At 34.6% G+C, this 20,615-nt stretch overlaps 1 protein-coding gene across 1 annotated transcript; it reads right to left on the bottom strand.

Annotated features, from left to right (window-relative positions):
• Positions 1–14,967: 14,967 nt before the first annotated feature.
• LOC149238794 (uncharacterized) lies at positions 14,968–19,423 on the bottom strand. The gene is made up of 2 exons (XM_089367036.1): positions 15,833–19,423; positions 14,968–15,696 (listed from the first exon to the last, which is right to left on the bottom strand). Exons 1-2 carry the CDS (start codon positions 17,660–17,662, stop codon positions 15,346–15,348), a joined length of 2,181 nt encoding a protein of 726 aa, XP_089223162.1. The 5' UTR covers positions 17,663–19,423; the 3' UTR covers positions 14,968–15,345.
• Between the last annotated feature and the right edge of the window lie 1,192 nt (positions 19,424–20,615).

Here is a 20,615-nt window from a genome sequence, read left to right on the forward strand (position 1 = left end):
CAGAGCAATTAAAATGGTTTACAGCATTCATAAATGCGATTCAATGAGGCACACACACCAACTTACCATTGCCATCTCGCCTCGGCTCTGAATTATGGAAGCCTCAGACGCTCTTCGGCCCACATCCCCACCTGTTCATGCTCCTTCGCCTCTGCATTGCAAATGCCCCCTGGCTGTCGTGGAACCAAACACTCGCACGACAATAGGAAGGAGATGCAATATTCTCTGTTGTATAGATTTTGGGCAGGGCAATCACTATTCGCAAAGCCTGCTTTGTGACCTGGCCATCACTTTTGAGCCTTCCGCCTCTGATAACACCACCCAAAGTGACCCATTTTACTCAGTGCATACTCCTCACAATCAGTCTTTTCCACCATATGTAATTATGCCTTGGCTGCACCAGCGAATGAGTAGTAGAAGGGGCAGTAGTAGAGGTAGAACGCCCCATTCTGTGCCCTCTATGGTCTCTGACTCATCCTCCCCCTCGTCAAATTACTTCTTGGCTCGTTATCCTGATACACGCAGTTGCAGAGGTCGCACTCGTGCTGTTCACTCCCAACCTCTGCAAACCTATCCAACAGCTACTGCTCTCCCTCCCAGCCCTCAGAAATCCAATTATACAACCCAATTCACTTACCAATGCTCTCTAGATCAACCTCTTATCAAGGCCGCCATTACAATCACGTTTCAGGAGGAACCCTACATCGATGAAGGATGTTCCACTCGTGCAACAGAGAAGAAGGATACTGCTCAGGGCAAGCCTTTGGCAACACGTCCCACTAGCGTAATGGAGAAGAAGGATAAAGCTCAAGGTGAGCCTTCTGTAGCAGAGCAGAAGCAAGAAAATATGGCGAAGGATGACATGGGTGAACAGCTGAAAGACGCGGATGACCTCGATGCCTACGGGTGTCTAATTTTGGAAGAACACTCGTCGCCGCCAAATGAAAATTAAACCAGCACGTGTCTTCGAGTCTCAAGTTCCCGACACCCAGTCCTATGGGTTTATTTTTGCATTTTTGAGCAAAATAGTTAGTTTTGAAGTTGTTTTTTATAGAATATCAATCTCTGTACACATGCTAGTTTCCCCTGCAAGGGCAACAAATCTATTTTGGATTGGATTGGTTTCCCTCTTATGGGCAATCTTCATTATGTTTTGGATGCAATATGCCATGAACCTTGGCTAAGAACTGCAGAGGCTAGTGCCTCCATGTATCATTTTGTTACAGTAATAGATTTTACACATATTTAGAAAAAATATATATATAGTTTATTTATGGAAATTATTTATTTCACATTTAAGAAAATAGTGATATTATTATTAATATTAAGATATTATTATATTATTATTATTTTTTATTAAAAAAATTAATTAATTAATTTTCAAAAGTAAAATATAACTATTGACTAAATCAATTCCCTTAACGCTCCTTGTTATTAATTATTCTTTTGAACATTGGATACTTACCATTGCATCTATGAGATATATTTTACCAATCTATTGATCTTTCTCCTCAGTCTAGTCCTGATGATGAACCTAGATTGAGGTTCGAAACGCGTCGACCAATAATTATTCATGTGATTTTCTGGAAGATCTTAATCATTATATCATGAACAACAGAAGCATCCAATATGAAATTCAATGTTTGTTATGTGCATTATTTCGTTTTACTTGAATCGTCTGAAAAAGAGTCCCAAGAATGATTTGTCACTTCATGCATGTTGGAGCACTTGTGAAAATCCAAATTTGGTATCCAAATATGCTCTCAGATTTTGGATCCGAAAAATTCGCTGCTCATTATGTGAGTTCTTTCATTTTACTTGAATGGTTAGAAAAGTGTCCAAAGAACGATTCGTCACTTCGTGTATGTCGGACCACTTGTGAAACTCTAAAATGGGTATCCAAATATGCTCTCAAATTTTGGATTCGAGAAATTCAACTCTCGTTATGCACGTTTTTAGTTAATGCCTGAATCGTCCCAAAAGTCTCGAGAATGATTTGTCACTTTGTGTATGTTGGACCACTTGTGCAACTCAAAAAAGGGTGTCCCAATATGCTCTCAGATTTCGAATCAGAGAAATTCATCGCTTGTTATGGATGTTCTTTTGTCTTACATGAATGATCCAAAAAGAGTCCTAAGAACAATTCGTCACTCCGTGCATGTCAGACCACTTGTGTAACTACAAAATGGGTATCCAAATATGCCCTCATATTTTGGATCTGAGAAATCTATCACTCGTTATGTGTGTTCTTTCATTTCACATGATTCATCATAAAAAAGAAAAAAAAAATCCCAAGAATGATTCGTCACTTCGTGCATGTCAGATTACTTTTGAAACCCCAAAATGGGTTTCAAAATATGCTCTCAAATTTCATATTTGTGAAATTCACCGCTCATTATGTACATTTTTAAATTTTAACTGTATCATCCAAAAAATATTCCCAAGAATGATTCGTCAGTTCATGCACATTGGACCACTTGTGGAACTCCAAAATCAGTATTGAAATATACTATCAGATTTTGGATGAGAGAAATTCATTTCTTGTTATGCACATTCTTTCATTCTACCTGAATTGTCCAAAAAGTGTCCCAAGAATGATTTGTCACTTTGTGCACCTCAGACCACTTGTGAAAAACTAAAATGGGTATCCAAATATGCTCTCAGATTTTGGATCCAAGAAATTCACTGCTTGTTATGTACATTATTTTTTTTAGTTGTATCATCCAACGAGAGTCCAAAGAATGATTCATCACTTTGTGCAGGTCGCACCACTTGTGCAACTCCAAAATGGGTATCCAAACATGTTCTCATATGTTGGATCTGAGAAATTCACTGCTTGTTATGCACGTTTTTTTTGTTTTACTTGAATAATCCAAAAAATTCCCTAAGAATGATTCATCACTTCGTGCATGTCAGACCACTTGTGAAACTCCGAAATAGTTATTCAAATTTACTCTCAAATTTCGGATCCGAGAAACTCACCCCTGGTTATGCGCATTCTTTTGTTTTACCTGAATCATCCAAAAATTGTCCCATGAACAATTCATCACTTCCTGCATATTAAACATCTTATGCAACTCCAAAATGGGTATCCAAATATGCTCTCAAATTCCGGATTAGCGAAGTTCACCGCTCATTATGTGCGTTCTTTCTTTTTACCTAAATCGTCCAAAAATAGTTCCAAGAACGATTCTTCACTCCATATGTCAAACCACTTACACAACTCCAAAATGGGTATCCCTATATGCTCTTAGATTTCGGATTCAAGAAATTCATTGCTCGTTATGCACTTCCTTTCATTTTAATTGAATCGTCTAAAAAGACTCCTAAGAATGATTTGTCACTCTGTGCATGTTAGACCACTTGTGTAACTCCAAAATGGGTATCAAAATATTCTCTCATATTTTGGATATGTGGAATTCAACGCTCATTATGTGTGTTCTTTCATTTTAATTAACTTGTCCAAAAAGATTCCCAATAATGATTTGTCACTTCCTCATGTCGTACTACTTGTGCAACTCGAAAATGTGTATCCAAATATGCTCTCAAATTTTGGATCTGAGAAATTCACTACTCATTATGTGCACTATTTTTTTTTACCCGAATTTCTCAAAAAATAGTCCCAAGAATGATTCGTCGTTAGACCACTTTTGCAACTCCAAAATGGGTATCTAAATTGCAAGCTCTAAAATTTTGGATTCGAGAAATTCACCACTTGTTATGTGCGTTCTTTCATTTTATTTGAATCATCCAAAAAGAGTCCTAGGAATGATTTGTCACTTAGTTCACATTGGAAAACTTTAGCAACTCCAAAATGGGTATCCAAATATGCTCTCAGATTTTGGATCTGAGAAATTCATCACTCATTATGCATGTTCTTTTGTTTTACCTGAATTGTATGAAAAAGTTCCCAAAAATGATTCATCACTTCATGCATTTCAAACCACTTGTGCAACTCTAAAATGGGTATCTAAATATGATCTTAGATTTTGGATCCAAGAAATTCATCGCTCATTATGCATGTTCTTTCATTTTACTTGAATCATCTAAAAAGAGTCCCAAGAATGGTTCATCACTTTATGCATGTTAGGCCACTTCTACAAGTCCAAAATCGGTATCCAAATATGCTCTTTGATTTCAGATCTGAGAAATTCACCACTCATTATGAACGTTCTTTCATTTTACCTGAATTGGTCAAAAAGTGTCCCAAGAATGATTCATCACTTTGTGCATGTCGAACCACTTATGCATCTCCAAAATGGGTATACAATATGTTTTCATATTTAGGATACAATAAATTCATCGCACGTTATGCGTGCTCTTTCGCTTTACCTAAATCATTTAAAAAATGTCCAAGATTGATTTGTCACTTTGTGCATGTCGATCCACTTATGCAACTCCAAAATAGGTATCCAAATTTGCTCTCAAATTCAAGATATGATAAATTTACCACTTTTTATGCACATTCTTTTATTTTACATTAATTTTTCGAAAATAGTCACACGAGCGCTTCGTTACATCGTCCATGTCAGACCACTTATGCAATTCTGAAATGAGTATCCAAATATGCTTTTAGATTTCGGATTGGATAAAGTCACAACTCGTTATGCATGTTCTTTTGTTTGACCTAAATCATCTAAAAAGTGTCCTAAGAACGATTCGTCACATCATGCATGTTAGGCAACTTGTGCAACTCCCAAATGGGTACCCAAATATGCTCTAGAATTTTGGATATGAGAAAGTCACTGCTCTTTATGCATGTTCTTTCATTTTTCTTGATTCATTTGAAAAGTGTCCCAATAATGATTCGTCGCTTCGTACATGTCAGAAAACTTGTTCAACTCTAAAATGGGTATCCAGATATGCTCTTAGATTTTAGATCTAATAAATTTAATGCTTGCTATGTGCGTTCATTCGTTTTACCTTAATCATCCAAAAATAATGACAAGAATGATTCATAAACTTGTGCACATTAAACCACTTATGTAACTCCAAAATAGGTATCCAAATATTCTCTTAGATTTCAAATCTGAGAAATTCACCGCTCGTCATGCACATTCTTTCATTTTACCTGAATTGTCCAAAAAGAGTCCTAAGAATAATTCATCACTTCATGCACGTCGAACCACTTATGCAACTCCAAAATGGGTATCCAAATATGCTCTCAAATTTTGAATCCGAGAAATTCACCATTCATGATGCACATTCTTTCATTCTACTTGAATCATTGATCAAAAAGTCAGAAGATATTCAAAAATCAAAGTTCTCAAATTCTTATGAAACTAGTACCATTGTGTAGTGATTGTCATCCTAATTCCAATGCAACTAAACCGGTGAAAAATGACATTGTATGACAAAGTTAAAGTCAGTCAAAGTTAAGCTAAACCAAGGAAAAAAGTCAAAGGTATAACAACTCTTCAATTCAAAGGTCAAAAATCAGTCAAAGGAGATGTGGCATCCTAAAAGAGGCCACCACAATGCCCAATCAGAGACTGACACACGTGTATTCGCAGAGGTCAACAAGTGGCAGTTTTTGGTTGGTGGAGTGTGAACCAATCCCATGGTGCCACATGGCCCAATGAAAGGGTACCACATGGCCCAATCGGGGACATGTGGCCTTGTTTATATGGTCAAAATTGTGTTGTATGTCTGCAGGGGTTGAACCCCTGACCTGATACCTACAAATCATGCGCCTCACCGCTAGGCCATGAGGTGGATCTCGATATGTATGGGCCGCATGTTCTATTTGAAATGTAGATGTCAACATTTTGGGGGGAAGGTTATGGCAAAGGCTTCCATATCTCATGGAGTGATAATGTTGAATGAAAGTAGCAGCAGTTATGGATAACAACAAGCGACATTCACATGCAGTGGTTAGTCTGTTGATGGGTTAGAATAGCCCACGAAAAATATTGGCACAAAATCACACGTAAATCAACCAAATGGTGGATCGAACCCCTTACCGAGGTCTTTATAACCAAAGAACTTGACCACTAGGCCATGGTGGGTCTTTTTTATATGGTGGTTAGGGCTCAGTCCCTTTTTTATTGTATTCAGAGGGTTTTTTTGGCTTTTTGAGTCCATATGGAGACCTTTTTTAGTGTTGGAAGAGCTTAGATATGGGTTTTGAGGCATTTTTAACAAAATAGAAGCATTGTTTTGGCTAGATGGAGCTTAGATTTTGATGTAATAAGAATTTTGAGCATCCTAATAAAGCAATCAACACTGGAAGCAGACCCAGAGACATAGCCCAAGATGGGTGAACGCCATTATCAACTTGTATGATTTTCTCTTGCTTCTATTTCAACCTCTATTCCTTTATTTTTCTGCAATTTTTAATAAGTTTATGTGTTTCAAAATTTTGATCCATTGGATAAAAATACATAAACTAACTTTCAATTCGTTCATTAAAACCTTCGTTTTATTTTTGGATAAAATTTGGTATCAGAGCATGGTTTTGTGAAAGTTTGATAGGGTTTGTAAGTTTACATGCTCACGAGATCCAAGCTCAAGAGAGGAGAAGGATTACTTGAATAATTCAATCCTAAAATTGGCTCATGAAGACCACCTTCTCAATCCCCTCCCTATTCGACAAACAATGGTACATGAAGAAGAAGATTGTCTTACAGAAGCAAAGTGAGAAATTCGTAAAGATTTTTATGATTTGACTGATATGGTAAAAGTGTTGTATGATGACCATATGGCACATATACAAGGAGAAATTTCTCATAAACTAAAAGATGAATATGGTGTTGGAAATGGTCCTCAAAAACCAAATGATGAAGATGGCGGTGACAACAAACCTCCTCCTCCTCCACCTCCTTCACCTCCTTCTTCACCATATTATAGTTCAACTACTACAACCCCTAAGGGGTCACCAAAAAAACATGCTAAGTCTCCTTTACTTAAGCTTGATGTAAAGTTTGAATTTCCACTCTATGAAGGAGAATTGAATGCTAAAAAGTTAGATAATTAGACTTGACAAATTGAAGTTTATTGCAAGACCCATAACCTTGGTGATGATGCCTCTAAGATCCAACTTGCTTCTTTTCGCTTGGGAGATACAATTCTTGTTTGGTGGGAAGCCAGAAATCAAGAAGATCTTAAGAAAAGTGGTAAGATTATCTATTCTTGGAATGAATTTATTGCAACATCAAGAAAAAAATTTTATCCATTGGAATATAAACAACAAGCAATGATGAGATGGCAAAATCTTAGGCAAGATAAGGGTCAAAATGTCCAAAGCTATACTCAAGAATTTCATAAGAAAGCTTTGATTTTGGGTATTCCTTTAGATATAGAAGAGACACTTATGAAATATATTGGAGGTTTACATAGCTATCTTAGACACACTATTCTTATGTTTAACCCAACCAAGTTAGATGAAGAGTTTGTACAAGCTACATATTTGGAAAATTGAGGCAAGAATGTGAATGTGCGAGATTTCTTTTTCAAAGAAGCCATCTAAGACATCAGCTAATATGTCAAAGGGGAAAGGTAAAGGGAAATAGAAGAATACAACTATTGTTAATAAAGAAGAAGGGAAACTCACTTGCAATCATTGCAAGAAAGATGGTCATGATGAAGACAATTTTTGGAAGTTGCTTCCAGAATTGAGGCCAAAGAAGTTTGAAAACAAGGGGAAACAAAATACTACTGCTAAAACTCAATAGGATTTGTGATTCAATTTAAGTGACGAACAAAGATCACAACCATGGGAATGAAAGGTGTATCTTCTAATCCAAACAACAGTTCTTCTAATGAGTCCTTTAAATCTCCAAATGATAAGAAAATGATTGAACTTTTTCATATTAGAGTGGTCATAAAGCATAATAAGGTTGATACATTTTTTGACAATGGTTCCCAAGTCAATCTCATTTCTAAAGAAATTGTTAAGAAACTTAACTTGGAAACAATACCTCATGTTGAACCTTACCCTTTGGGTTGGGTATGCGATGATGGAAAACTACAAGTAACAAACAATGTAAACTTAAGTTTTCCATCACTACTAAATTTGTATATGAGGTTGTTATTGATGTTGTACCACTTGATATTTGTAGGATTGTATTAGGGAGTCCCTATTTGTATGACCAAAAATCCATATTCTATCGCGACAAGAACAAATATCATCTATTTAAGGGAGGGATTGAATACATTATAAGAGCACATAATAAGAAAACAAATTTATCTCTTGTTAGTGCAAGACAAAGGAAAAGACTTATTAATTATAGTAAGAATTATGTATTTATGATTGTAAAAGTTAAGGATGTTGATAAATTCGAAAACTTTTCAGGATGTGATCCTAAACTTAAGTATGAATTGAGTGAAGTTGTCGATACTTATGGCAAGATGTTTCAAGAGCCTGAACGACTCCCTCCAAAAGGAGGAGTTCAACATGAGATTCAATTGCAGCAGGATACTCCACTTCATAACATTGGCATGTGAAAAATGTCAGTTTTGGAAAGCATGGATATTAAGAATAATGTACAAGAGTTGCTTAACAAAGGGGTCATTAGACCTAGTACATCTTGTGGATCTCCTATTGTTTTGGTGCCAAATAAGCATGAAAATGATGCATGTGCATTGATTTCCAAGCATTGAACAAGATCACAGTAAAGAATCATTATCCTCTTCCTCGCATACATGATTTGTTAGATCAATTGAAGCATGTTGCTTATTTCACTAAGTCGGATTTAAGAAGTTGTTATCATCAAATTAGAATTGATGAAAGTGATATTTGGAAAACTTCTTTTAAGACAACACATAGATTGTTTGAATGGCTAGTAATGCCTTTTGGAATTTGTAATGCCCGCTACTTTCATGAGGATGATGAATGATGTATTGCGACCATATCTTTATGATTTTGTTATAGTCTACTTGGATGCTATTTTTATATTCATTAAGACTCGTGAAGAGCATGTAAAACAGGGCTTGGGTGTCTTAGAAAGGGAAAATTTGCATTTAAATATGTCCAAATGTGAATTTGGCAAGACATATTTGGTTTACTTAGGTCACATTGTAGGGGGTGGTGAATTGAAAATAGATCCCTCTAAAGTTGAAATCATTGTAAATTAGCCTAAGACCAAAAATGTAACAGAAGTAAGGAGCTTTTTGGGAGTATCCTAATAGTGGAGGAAGTTCATTGCGAACTTCTCATCTATCGCAACATTGTTACATGCTTTGACAAGTGTGAAATAGGTCTTTCAGTGGGGAGGCAAGTAGCAGAAAGGATTCTATGCATTGAAAGAGAATATTAGTACAATGCCAGTTCTAGCACTTCCAGATCTCAAACAACCATTTGAAATATAAACCGATGCAAGCAAATATGCCATGGGAGCAATATTTATGCAACACGGTAAGCCAATATGATGTCAATCCGAGACCTTAACAAATGCAGTAATTAACTATCCAGCATATGATAAGGAATTGTATGCTTTAGTACAAAGTGTGAACAAATGGAAGAACTATTTAATGGGTAAAGAACCAATCATAAATACAAATCATCAACCATTACAATATCTTCAATCAAAAACTAAGATGCAACATCTAGACACTTTAGATGGATGGTATTTGTACAAAAATTTCACTTAGTCATTAGATATAAGAAATGAATATATAACAAAGTTGCAGATATGTTATCAAGACCTATAATCAATGCATCTACAAATCTTAAGCATAATTCAATCACACATGAAGGCTATATTGAACAATATGCTCAAGATGAAGATTTTAAAGATCTATATGCAACTTTGAGTAAATGCGATTAAGTTGAAGAATTGGATTATCATATTCATGACAAACTATTGTATCATCTTAGCAAGTTATTCATTCCATAGGGTGAAAGAGTTAATGTCATAAGGGAAGCACATACTTCTCTTATTGCTGGTCATTTTGATATAGGAAAAACAATTTCTCAATTGCAAAGATATTGTTATTAGCATCATATGAATGAAACTATATCAAGATATGTAAGAGGATGCTCTACGTGTGCTACTAGTAAGGAAAGTAACATAAAATTGGGTTTATATACTCCTCTTCTTATTCCTTCCCATCCTTGGGAAAGTGTGTTCATGGATTTTGTTGGGGGTTAACCATGTCTAGGAAAAGTTATGATGATTTGTATGCGTTAGTGGATAGGTTCAACAAAATGTGTATCTTAATACCTTGTAAAAAACAAATTACTACTGAACAACCAACAAAATTGTTCTTTTAAAATGTATGGGTTCAATTTGAGTTACCCACACATATTGTATATGATCGAGATTCTCTATTTCTTGGGAAATTTTGGTCAAGTCTATGGGAATTGATGGACACCAAGTTGAAGAAGAGCACAACATTTCATCCACAAAATAATGACCAAACATAGGTGGTGAACATGACAGTGGTACATCTACTTCGAGGATACCATGGCAAACATCTTAAGCTTTGGGATGAACACTTGCATTACATTCAACATTCCTACAATCGTGCCAATCATTCATCAACTCATACATCCCCATTTAAACATGTTTGGGATATTTACCAAAACATCCCTTGGATTTTATCTTTGGGAAAGATCTTGTAGTGGATGGACATAGTGACGTGGACAAAGCCAAGCACTTCATTAAAAAATTCAGTTGGTGCATCAGATGGTACAAGAACAGTTGGAAAATATCCAAGGCGAGACATGACAAGCATCGTGTTGATCATAGTTTCTAGGTGGGAGATCAAGTTTGGTTGTACATAAGAAGATAAAGAATGCAAGGTGAAGGTAAAAATATCAAACCGATTAGTTATGGTCCATTCAAAATCATAGAGAAGATTGGTAATAATTATTTTTTATTAGATTTACCTCCTTATATGCAAAACTAGTCTGTTGTAAATGTTGAAAACTTGATATTATATGATCCTCCTATGATCATTGATCAATAGGAAAGTGTACAAGTACCTTCTATAGAAGATTTTGCTCCTGAGTATTTGTATGAGTTACAAGAAGACACCATTCTTGAAAGGAAGACAGGGACTTCACGCGTGGGTAATGTGGAGTACCTTCACGTGGGTGTAAAAGGTACCAATCCAAGTAAACCAAGATGGATCGAAATCAGGAAGGTGAGAGAGCTTTACCCTCACTTATTTTCTGAGTAGTACCAGACTTTTGGTGGTTAAAAAGCTTCCAAATCTAGAAGATTAAAAATATGCTCAAAAATCAAAATTCTCAGATGCTTATGAAACTAGTGCTCGTCGTCTTGATTCCAAAGCAACTTGAATTGGTGAAAAAGGACATCGTATGGCGAATTTACATTCAGTCAAAGTTTAGGTCAACTAAGGAAAAGTTTCAAATGTCAAACAACTCTTCAAGTCAAAGGTAAACAATTAGTAAAAGGACACGTGGCAACCTGATAGAGGCCACCATGAGGCCCAATCAAAGACTGACATGTGGCATTCATAGAGATAAAAAAGTGGCAGTTTTTGGTTGGTGGATTGTGAACTAATCCCGTGGTGCCACATGGCCTAATGAAAGGGTGCCATGTGGCCTAATCGTGAAAGGCCATGTGACATTGTTTATCTGGTCAAAATTTTGTTGGAGCTTCGTAGGGTTTGAACCCCTGACTTACTGCCTACATCTTGATATGTATGGGTCACATGTTCTATTTGACATGTACCTATCAGCATTTTGGGGGGAAGGATATGGCAGGAGCCTGCCATATCCTGTGGAGTGTTAACGTTGAATGACACTCGCGATGATTATGGATAAAGATAGGCGATGTTCACATGCGGTGGTTAGTACGCCAACGGGCAAGACCGACCCCCAAAATATTTGCATGAAATCACACACAAATCGCCCAAATGGTGGATTGTATCACTGACTAATGCCTTTATAACCAGAGTGCCTGACCACTAGGCCACAGTGGGTATTTTTGTCTGGTGGTTAAGGCTTAATCCATTTTGTATTGTAGTCAGAGGTTGTTTTTGACTTTTTGAGGCCATATGGAGACCTTTTTTAGCATGGGAAGAGCTTAAACAAGGGTTTTGAGGCCTTTTGAACATAATGGAAGCATTTTTTTTTGCGAGTTGGAGCTTATATTTTGATGTAGCAAGCATTTTGATCATCTTAATATAATGGTCAACAATGGAAGCAGACTCGTAGATGTAGCCCAAGATGGATGAACACCGAACACCGTTAGCAACTCGTCTTATTTTCTCTTTCTTCTGTTTTAGTCTCAATTCCTTTGTTTTGTTGCAATTTTTGATAAGTTTACGTGTCTTCTAACTTATCTGTTGCATAAAAATACATAAACTACCTTGCAATTCATTCAGTGAAACCTTCATTTTAATTTTGGATCAATCATTTGAAAAGAATCCCAATAATGATTCATCAATTTGTGCATGTCATATCACTTATGCATCTCCAAAATGGATAACCAATTACGCTCTCAGATTTAGGATCCGAGAAAATTACCACTCGTTATGCACATTTTACCTAAATTGTCTTAAAAGAGTCAAAATAATGATTTATCACTTCGTGCATGTAAGACCGCTTGTGAAAATCTTAAATGGAAATCCAAATATGCTCATAGATTTTGGATACGAGAAATTGGCTGCTCATTATGCACATTATTTCATTTTACCTGAAACATCCAAAAAGATTCCCAAGAACAATTTGTCACTTCGTGCACGTCAGACCACTTGTGCAACTCGAATTTGGGTACCCAAATTTGCTCTCAGATTTTGGATTTGAGAAATTCACCACTTGTTATGCACATTCCTGAATTATCTAAAAAGAGTCCCAACAACAATTCGTCTCTTCATTCATGTCCGACACTTGTGCAACTCGAAAATGGGTATCAAAAAATGCTTAGAAAGAGTCCTAAGAACAATTTGTCACTTCGTGCACATCATATCATTTTTGCAACTCTAAAACAGATATCCAAATATGATCTCAAATTTAAGGTCCAATAATTCACTGCTTCTTATGCGCATTCTTTCATTTTACTTGAATCGTCTGAAAACTTTCCCAAGAACAATTCATCACTTTGTGCATGTCAAAACACTTGTGCAACTTCAAAATGGATATCCAAATATGCCTTCAGATTTTAGATTCGAGAAATTCACTCCTTGATTTGAGAAATTTTTCGTTTTACTTCAATCATATGAAAATAGTTCAAAAAATTATTCATGACTCTATCCACATCACACCACTTGTGCAACACCAAAATTGGTATCCAAATATGCTCTCATATTTTGGATCCGAGAAATTCACTGCTCATTATGCGCATGGTTTCTTTTTACCTCAATTGCCTGAAAAGAGTTCCAAGAACGATTTGTCACTTCATGGATGTAAAATGCTCTCATATTTCATATTTTAGAAATTCACTGCTGGTTATGTGCATTTTTTTTATTTACCTGAATTGTCCAAAAAGAGTCCCAAAAAAGATTCATCACATCATGCACGTCAGATCACTTGCGCAACTCTAAATGTGGATCCAAATATGCTTTTAGATTTTTTTACATGTGAAATTCAGTGCTTGTTATGCACATTCTTTCATTTTACCTAAATCGTCTGAAAATATTCTCAAGAACGATTTGTCACTTCATGCATGTCAGACCACTTGTGGAACTCCAAAATGGGCATCCAAAAATGCTCTCATAATTTGGATCTGAGAAATTCATCACTCATTTTGTGTGTTCCTACATTTTACATGAATCATCTGAAAAGAGTCTCAAGAACGATTTGTCACTTCATAGATGTGGGACCACTTGTGTAACTCTAAAATGGGTATCGAAAAATGCTCAAAGATTTCAGATCTGAGAAATTCACCAGTTGTTTTGCATATTCTTTCATTTTACCTGAATCATTCTAAAAGATCCCTAAGAATGATTCGTCACTTCATGCACATCATACCATTTGTGCAACTCCAAAATGGGTATACTAATATGCTCTTAGATTTTAGATCCGATAAATTCACCGCTTTTTATATGTGGTTTTTCATTTTACGTGAATCACCTAAAAAGAGTTCTAACAACCATTCATCTCTTCGTGCACATCAAGACTAGTTGTGTAACTCGAAAATGGGTATCCAAATATGCTCTTAGATTTTGGATCCGAAAAATTCAACGCTTGTTATGTGCATTCTTTCATTTTACTTAAATCATCCAAAAATAATCCCAATGGCTTCATTGTTGAAATCTAATTTCAAACTACCGCGTTATCATTTCAGAAAACTGCATTTTTTTTTTCTTCTTTTCTTGTGATGCGATCTAATCGCACATCGCAAATCACATGCATGCCCACTATCTCTGTTTGTTCACTTGATTTCTGCCGATTGCGATGTTGCGATGCGATCCGATCGCATATCGCAGATCTCACACATATGTTTCAAGCCTCCCCCTATTTTTCACCGAATGCGGTTTCGCGATGCGATCAAATCGCAAATCGCATATTTCAATGGTTGAAGTACAGGCCTGCAACATGAAATTGACGTGAAGTAAAAGTTTCATTTTGACCACCAGTTTTTTCAGTAAAAGTAATTAATGGAATTTACAGCGGTTGGTAGAATGTTTTTAATTTTAATGTTTTTTATTTTACGGGAGTATAGCATAGAAGTATGTAATGTTTTTGAGAGTTTTTTTTAAGAGTAGTATGCAGCAGGGCATATCAAAAAAAACACACAGCAGTGTAAATGTAATTTTCTCTCAGTAATGCACAGTAGTGCAGAGAAAGTTTTTTTGTTGTTGAAATGAAATATGCAGCAGAGTGAATAAGCCGAGAAGATTTTTTTTACAACCGTAAATGTATTGAAAATTTTACACACACAGCAGTGTAATTTTGTGCAAGCTGAGACAGAGAAATTTTCTGGAGAGAGAGAGTAATTTTTTTTGTATGGAACTGGAAGTTCTTTGTGAATCCCTCTGTTAAGAGGAAGATCCTTTTTTAACAGGTTGTCTTATTAATGAATAAAATGTTTTTTTTATGAGTGTGTGACTATGTTACCAGAAACGAGAAACGAGAAACGGAACGGGAAACGAGAACGGTACGAGAAACGAAGTTTGGAGGTTTCGCATATAAGAAACGAGGAGAGAGAAAAACACCATATTAAAGGTGAACAATATAAACAAAGCATTAATCATAAACCTGCAATGTTTTTGCTCATGAAATTGTAAAAAACAATTGTAAATACTAATTTAGTTTTAAAAAAGAAATAATAATTTTTTAGATCCAAAAATTTAGCCATCATTAATTCCAAGAAAATAGCAAACATTGATAAGAATAAGAGATTTGAAATATAAATAATTAAATTTGTTCTTTTGAATATATATGTATCTCTAAATTCACTTTCAACAATTCATATCAAAATGCAAGTAAACCTAATAATCTAGATTTTGAAGCTCATTTTCTGGAATAGTTGTTGAGCTTGAGCCAATTCCAAAAGAATTATTTTGGTCAATAGACTTCATGGTATCATCAAGCATGTCTTCAGCATTGTCTTGTAGCACCTCAAGTGGAAGCTCATCAATTTCGTCATCTTGTGAACCACCATAATCCCACATTCTCGTGGGTCCAGTTTTGTATTCTAGTTGTTGTCGAGATAACAAACGTAGATTTGAATGTACAAACACCAAATCTTGTGCCATTTTTGTGCCTAGGCGATTCCTCTTCGTTGAATGGATGAAAGCATATTCACTCCAATTTCTTTCACATGCAGAGGAACTAGTCACCTATAAAATAAAATTAAAATTATGTTAGTCATAGTCAATCAATAAATCTTATAAGATAAATAATCTAAAATGAGCTTTAGAATTAATTGTTTAAACAATAAATCAATACATTAAAGGTATTTGTTGTTAAGAATACCTGTGAAAGCAAACGGATAGCCAAACGATGAAGCAAGGGGGTCCCTGTACCATATTGTATCCAGAAGTCGATGGGTCCAAGTTGTTGTCTGTTGTATGCACAATCTTCATTTGCAAAGTGGTCTTCTGATCTCAAATACTTTCCTAACTCAAACCGTAAAGCAGTGCGATCTTGACGATTATAACACCTACTTATAAAAGTGTTCCAGTTTTGCATAACCTCTACATCTGATGATGGTTTCTTATGAAACCATTTAGGATTGAGTAAAAATGCAATTGAATGAAGAGGGCTGTGAAGCATTTTCCACCTTGTCAAACTAAGTTCCCACACTTCATTTCTGGTGTCTTTGTCAATCCTAGAATTTTCATCTTCCATTATGTCATGAATCATCTCTCTCATTTGATCCATGCTCTCAAAGACATCCCCTAAGCATGGTTGATCACTATCAAATATGCGAAGGGTGGAAACAATAGGTGTAATAAGGGTAACAATATCCTCCACTCTCCTCCAAAAATTCTCTGAAGAAAGACCAATAATAATGTCCTCAACTTTTGGGCCATCCCCAGTATGAGAACCCTTCCACCTTTGCCAATCTATTGATACCACCATCTCTCTCAAAGATTGATGCATTTTAATAAGGCGTTGAAGCATAATGAAAGCAGATGCAAATCTAGTTTCGGCACATCGAAGAAGCTGAAGTTTTGCATATTTCCTATACATTGCTATGGATGCTGCATGATTAATAATAAAGTGTTGTAGCATCTTTGCTTCAGTTATAGTTTTATCAATCCATGCAATGTTATTAATATCTTTTAGGAGCAAATTCAAGCAATGCACAGAGCAAGGAGTCCAAAAAATTGTTGGATATTCATCCTCAATCAACCCACCAGCAAGGATATTGTTTGAGGCACTATCTGTAACAATTTGGACCACGTTTTCTCTACCAACCTCCTCTATTGCCTCTTTGAGGAGACCTGTTAGATATGGACCATCTTTTGTCTTTCCTGTAGTATCATAGGATTTTAAAAACATAACTCCTTTTGGACTAGAAACCAAAATATTGATAAGGGGACGATGGTTAACATCTGTCCAACCATCTGAGACAATGGAGACTCCAGATTCCTTCCAACTATCTTTAATGTCTTGAAGTCTAGCTTCAACCCGAGCCCTCTCTTCAGATAACACAGTTGTCCTCATCTTTTCATAACTAGGAGGCTTGTAACCTTTAGGAGCATTGTTAACTAGATCTCTTACCATTTCTTTCCAATAAGGAGACCTACAAACATTAAAAGATATGCCATTTGCGAAAAAAAATCGTCCAATGGATGCATCGAGATTTCCCCTTCCTTTTACATCCCATAAGTTTTGAAGGTGAGAAACAGAAACTTGATGTTGAGAACAAGAGTGTGGACCACCAATTGTCAGTCCACTAGGATTGTTGTTAGCTTGAACTGAACCTTCAACAATATGTCTAAGCTTTTCAAGTTCATTAAATTGCTTAATTAGAGAAGCTTTTTCTGTTTTAGGTACACTGTCACATAAAGCTGATTGTTCTTTTTTCCCCATTCCAAGTAAATGCCATCGAACTCTTCCTACATTCCCTGATTTATGTTTTTTACAATAAGGGCACAACCAAACCTTTGAACCAGATGATCCACTTGATCCTCCGCTGTAAGATTGAGTGCATTTCACAGCTGCCCATAACCTTGCCTCAAAGGTTTTTTTTGCTTCTTGATATTCTTTGTTTTGGATTTTTTTGGATGCCTCTATGGAAGATTTTTGTTGGGAAAGGGGTGGTCTACTTTGTGACATTGATGAACTTTCTTCCATTGCAATGAGAAATGAGTGGAATAAGAAATAAATGATTCTCCTCTGCAACAAATTTTAATCTGCACAATTTATATTTGAAAATTAGTTACAGAAAATAAAATAAAAAATTGACACTTAATTAGACACAATTTAATCCTGAGACACTTGGAATGTGCAGACTACACAATTTAAAGTTATAATTCCAACAGATACCTACCAAATTTTAGGAAAAATTAACTGGAAAATATACCCAAAAAAAGACTAAAATGTAAAACAATTAAACTATGCTTATGTTTGGACATGAAGCTATATAACAGCTACATGTACCCTAGTGGATATATACATGATTTGGACTTTTATTGTTTGGTCAGCAAAAAGAATTTCTTCAGGGGACGTCTTCCTGACTCTGCCATTTTGTCATATCTTCTTTTAATAATAATATTTCAACAATTTTCTATAATAATCTTATTATCTTATTTATATTTCTACAATGTGTTTTTTTGTTATCCTTTCTTTATTTTGGAAGTTTCTCAGCACAGTCATTACTCCCATGACGCAGTAGAACACATCATTACTATCACTCAAGCAGATGAACCATAAAGCTTTCAACAATGACTGTGCAAATACCAAGAACATTTGACAGTATTCCATTCCATACATTAATTGGATAACTTGTACATGACAAGAAAACCCATGTACATACTACAAATTAATGTATAACTTGTACATTACAAGAAAACCCATGTAGATGACTTGTCAAGCAAAAAAAGCAGCTAGGTTTAAAGCCAATAGGTTCGCTAAAATGAAAATTTCCAAACTCATGGACTTTGCAGAGGTATCTTCGAGAAACATAAACGCAATACCCTTCTCTGTAGCTACTATGCCAACAAGAGAAAGTTGAAACGTTTCCCAAAGGTCACAAGTAGTTATGTCAGATAAGAATAGAAAACTCACAGGTAAAGAAGAGTTTAAAGGCTATAAAAAGATGGAGACAACTCCGTACGTTATATGTCCATCGTAATGCTCTTTCAAGCTAGAATAGGCTCCAGGTCTGTTAGTAAAAGGCAAGAGACCAGCTAAAGGCAACAGGGGCTGATGGAAGCTTTCATTGGTTCTCTAGGCAAATCCATCAATAATATAAGTGTGAGGCATAGGAATCAGTAGACAATTGTAAAAATAAAAATCAAGGAAAGGGATCTTACATAGGAACCAGTATACATTTGTTTCTCTTTTTGTTAATATTATAACTGCTAATAGACATTACTTTTCAAACAAGGAAAGGGATCTTATTTGAGGTCACATATTTTGATCATTTTTCGCTATATCAACCTTATATTGAATGCACTACAATGCATATACATAATGTAATTTTCATAAACTTTAAAGAAAATTAAGATTTTTCTTCCGAAAAAAAACTTTAACTTACTTGTTGATAAGGGAATCACAAAATAAATAAATAAATAAATAACAAAAAAGTTTGAATATTACTTGTGAATAAAATATTTTCAATTTTGCCCAAGTGCATAGAAGGTGATGGGGTATACAACTAAGTCACTCCTTGATGTGAAGATATACAGCTAAGTCACTCAATGATGTGAAGATCACCGGTTTCCCCACATGGGTAGAAGGTGATGGGGTATACAACTAAGTTACTCCTTGATGTGAAGATCACCGGTTTGAAACTCCGTGGGCCAAAATCCAACCATCTTAAAGGTTGGTGTGGCTTAGACCTGTGCGATCCCCAAGTGATTTTGACGACTTCGATGCCCCTAAGTGGGTTTAAATTCAAACAACTTAACAAATATATATATATATATATATATATATTCTTAAAAAGTTTAACATAAATTTAAATAACTATTTTATATTACTTAATGCTTCTATATATAATTAAAAATTAAATAATTTTGTTATTAAAAATAAAATGTTATTTTTTCATTTACTAAAGAAATGTCTAATTTCTTGTTAACTATGACAAATATGTAATCCTTTTTATCTCAACAATTTTATATATCAATATATAAAAAATTAATATAGCTATATCATAGTTCTTCATATATTATCCATTAACGTTAAAAAAAATGAAATTTATTTTTTTATATAATTATTTAATTTATTTTTAATATATATCTATTATATTAAAATTTTGAAAATAAACAAAATAATGTATAATTAAATAACTATTTATTATATATATATAAATAATGAAAAGCTATTGAAAAGCTATTTTGTATTGATGTAAGAGATGTTTAATTTCTTTAATATTGTATCTCTTTTTATATTTAATTAGAGTTTATATATATATATATATATATATATATAAAGAATTAGTATAACTGCATCTTAATTTCAGATGTATTATCTATCAACTAAAGAAATGTTTATATGAGAGCTTTCAATTACTTATGATAGAAAAGAAAAAATCTAAAATTAAATTAGATTTATATTAAAACATTTTATTAGTATAATGTTCAATATAAATGAAATGTAAAAGTGAGAGTGATGGGATGTTTTGTTAAGGCACTACATAATGTAAGGTCTGTGATTAGAAATTCCTTGAATAAAAATCTTTCCATGTGACCCAAACCTTGTACAATTGGAAGGTGATAGACTTTTATATATATATATATATATATATATATATATATATATAATCTAGCTGAAATGCCTAATACAAAAATATGCCTTTTTTTCAATATACTTTAGTAAATATTTATCGATCCAAAAAATTAATATTTATAAACATATAATATAATTAAAATTAAAATGATTTTACATTAATAAAATCAATTTATAAATTAAATTTTACTATCTATTTTAAAGTTAATACAAACATTTCATAGCAAATTTCATAGACATTTGGGAATCTGAAGGATAATAACTACTCACCTAATTCAATTTCCTGAACATAGCTAAACATAGCTTTAAATGTGGCGCAGGGTAACTCTTTCAGTAATTTAACGCACAGTTATTA

This window comes from Pinus tabuliformis, chromosome 8, assembly GCF_031772625.1.
Source record: "Pinus tabuliformis cultivar Carrire ecotype Pingquan chromosome 8, CPIR1, whole genome shotgun sequence".
Classification (NCBI taxonomy): Eukaryota; Viridiplantae; Streptophyta; class Pinopsida; order Pinales; family Pinaceae; genus Pinus; species Pinus tabuliformis.

Bases quoted from the DNA above. Each gene is read 5' to 3' on its own strand.
- LOC149238794 (XM_089367036.1), bottom strand. From the start codon at position 17,662: ATGGAAGAAAGTTCATCAATGTCACAAAGTAGACCACCCCTTTCCCAA. The intron at 15,697-15,832 runs GTATTCTTAACA...TTTATTTTATAG, and splicing joins CTATCCGTTTGCTTTCACAG to GTGACTAGTTCCTCTGCATG.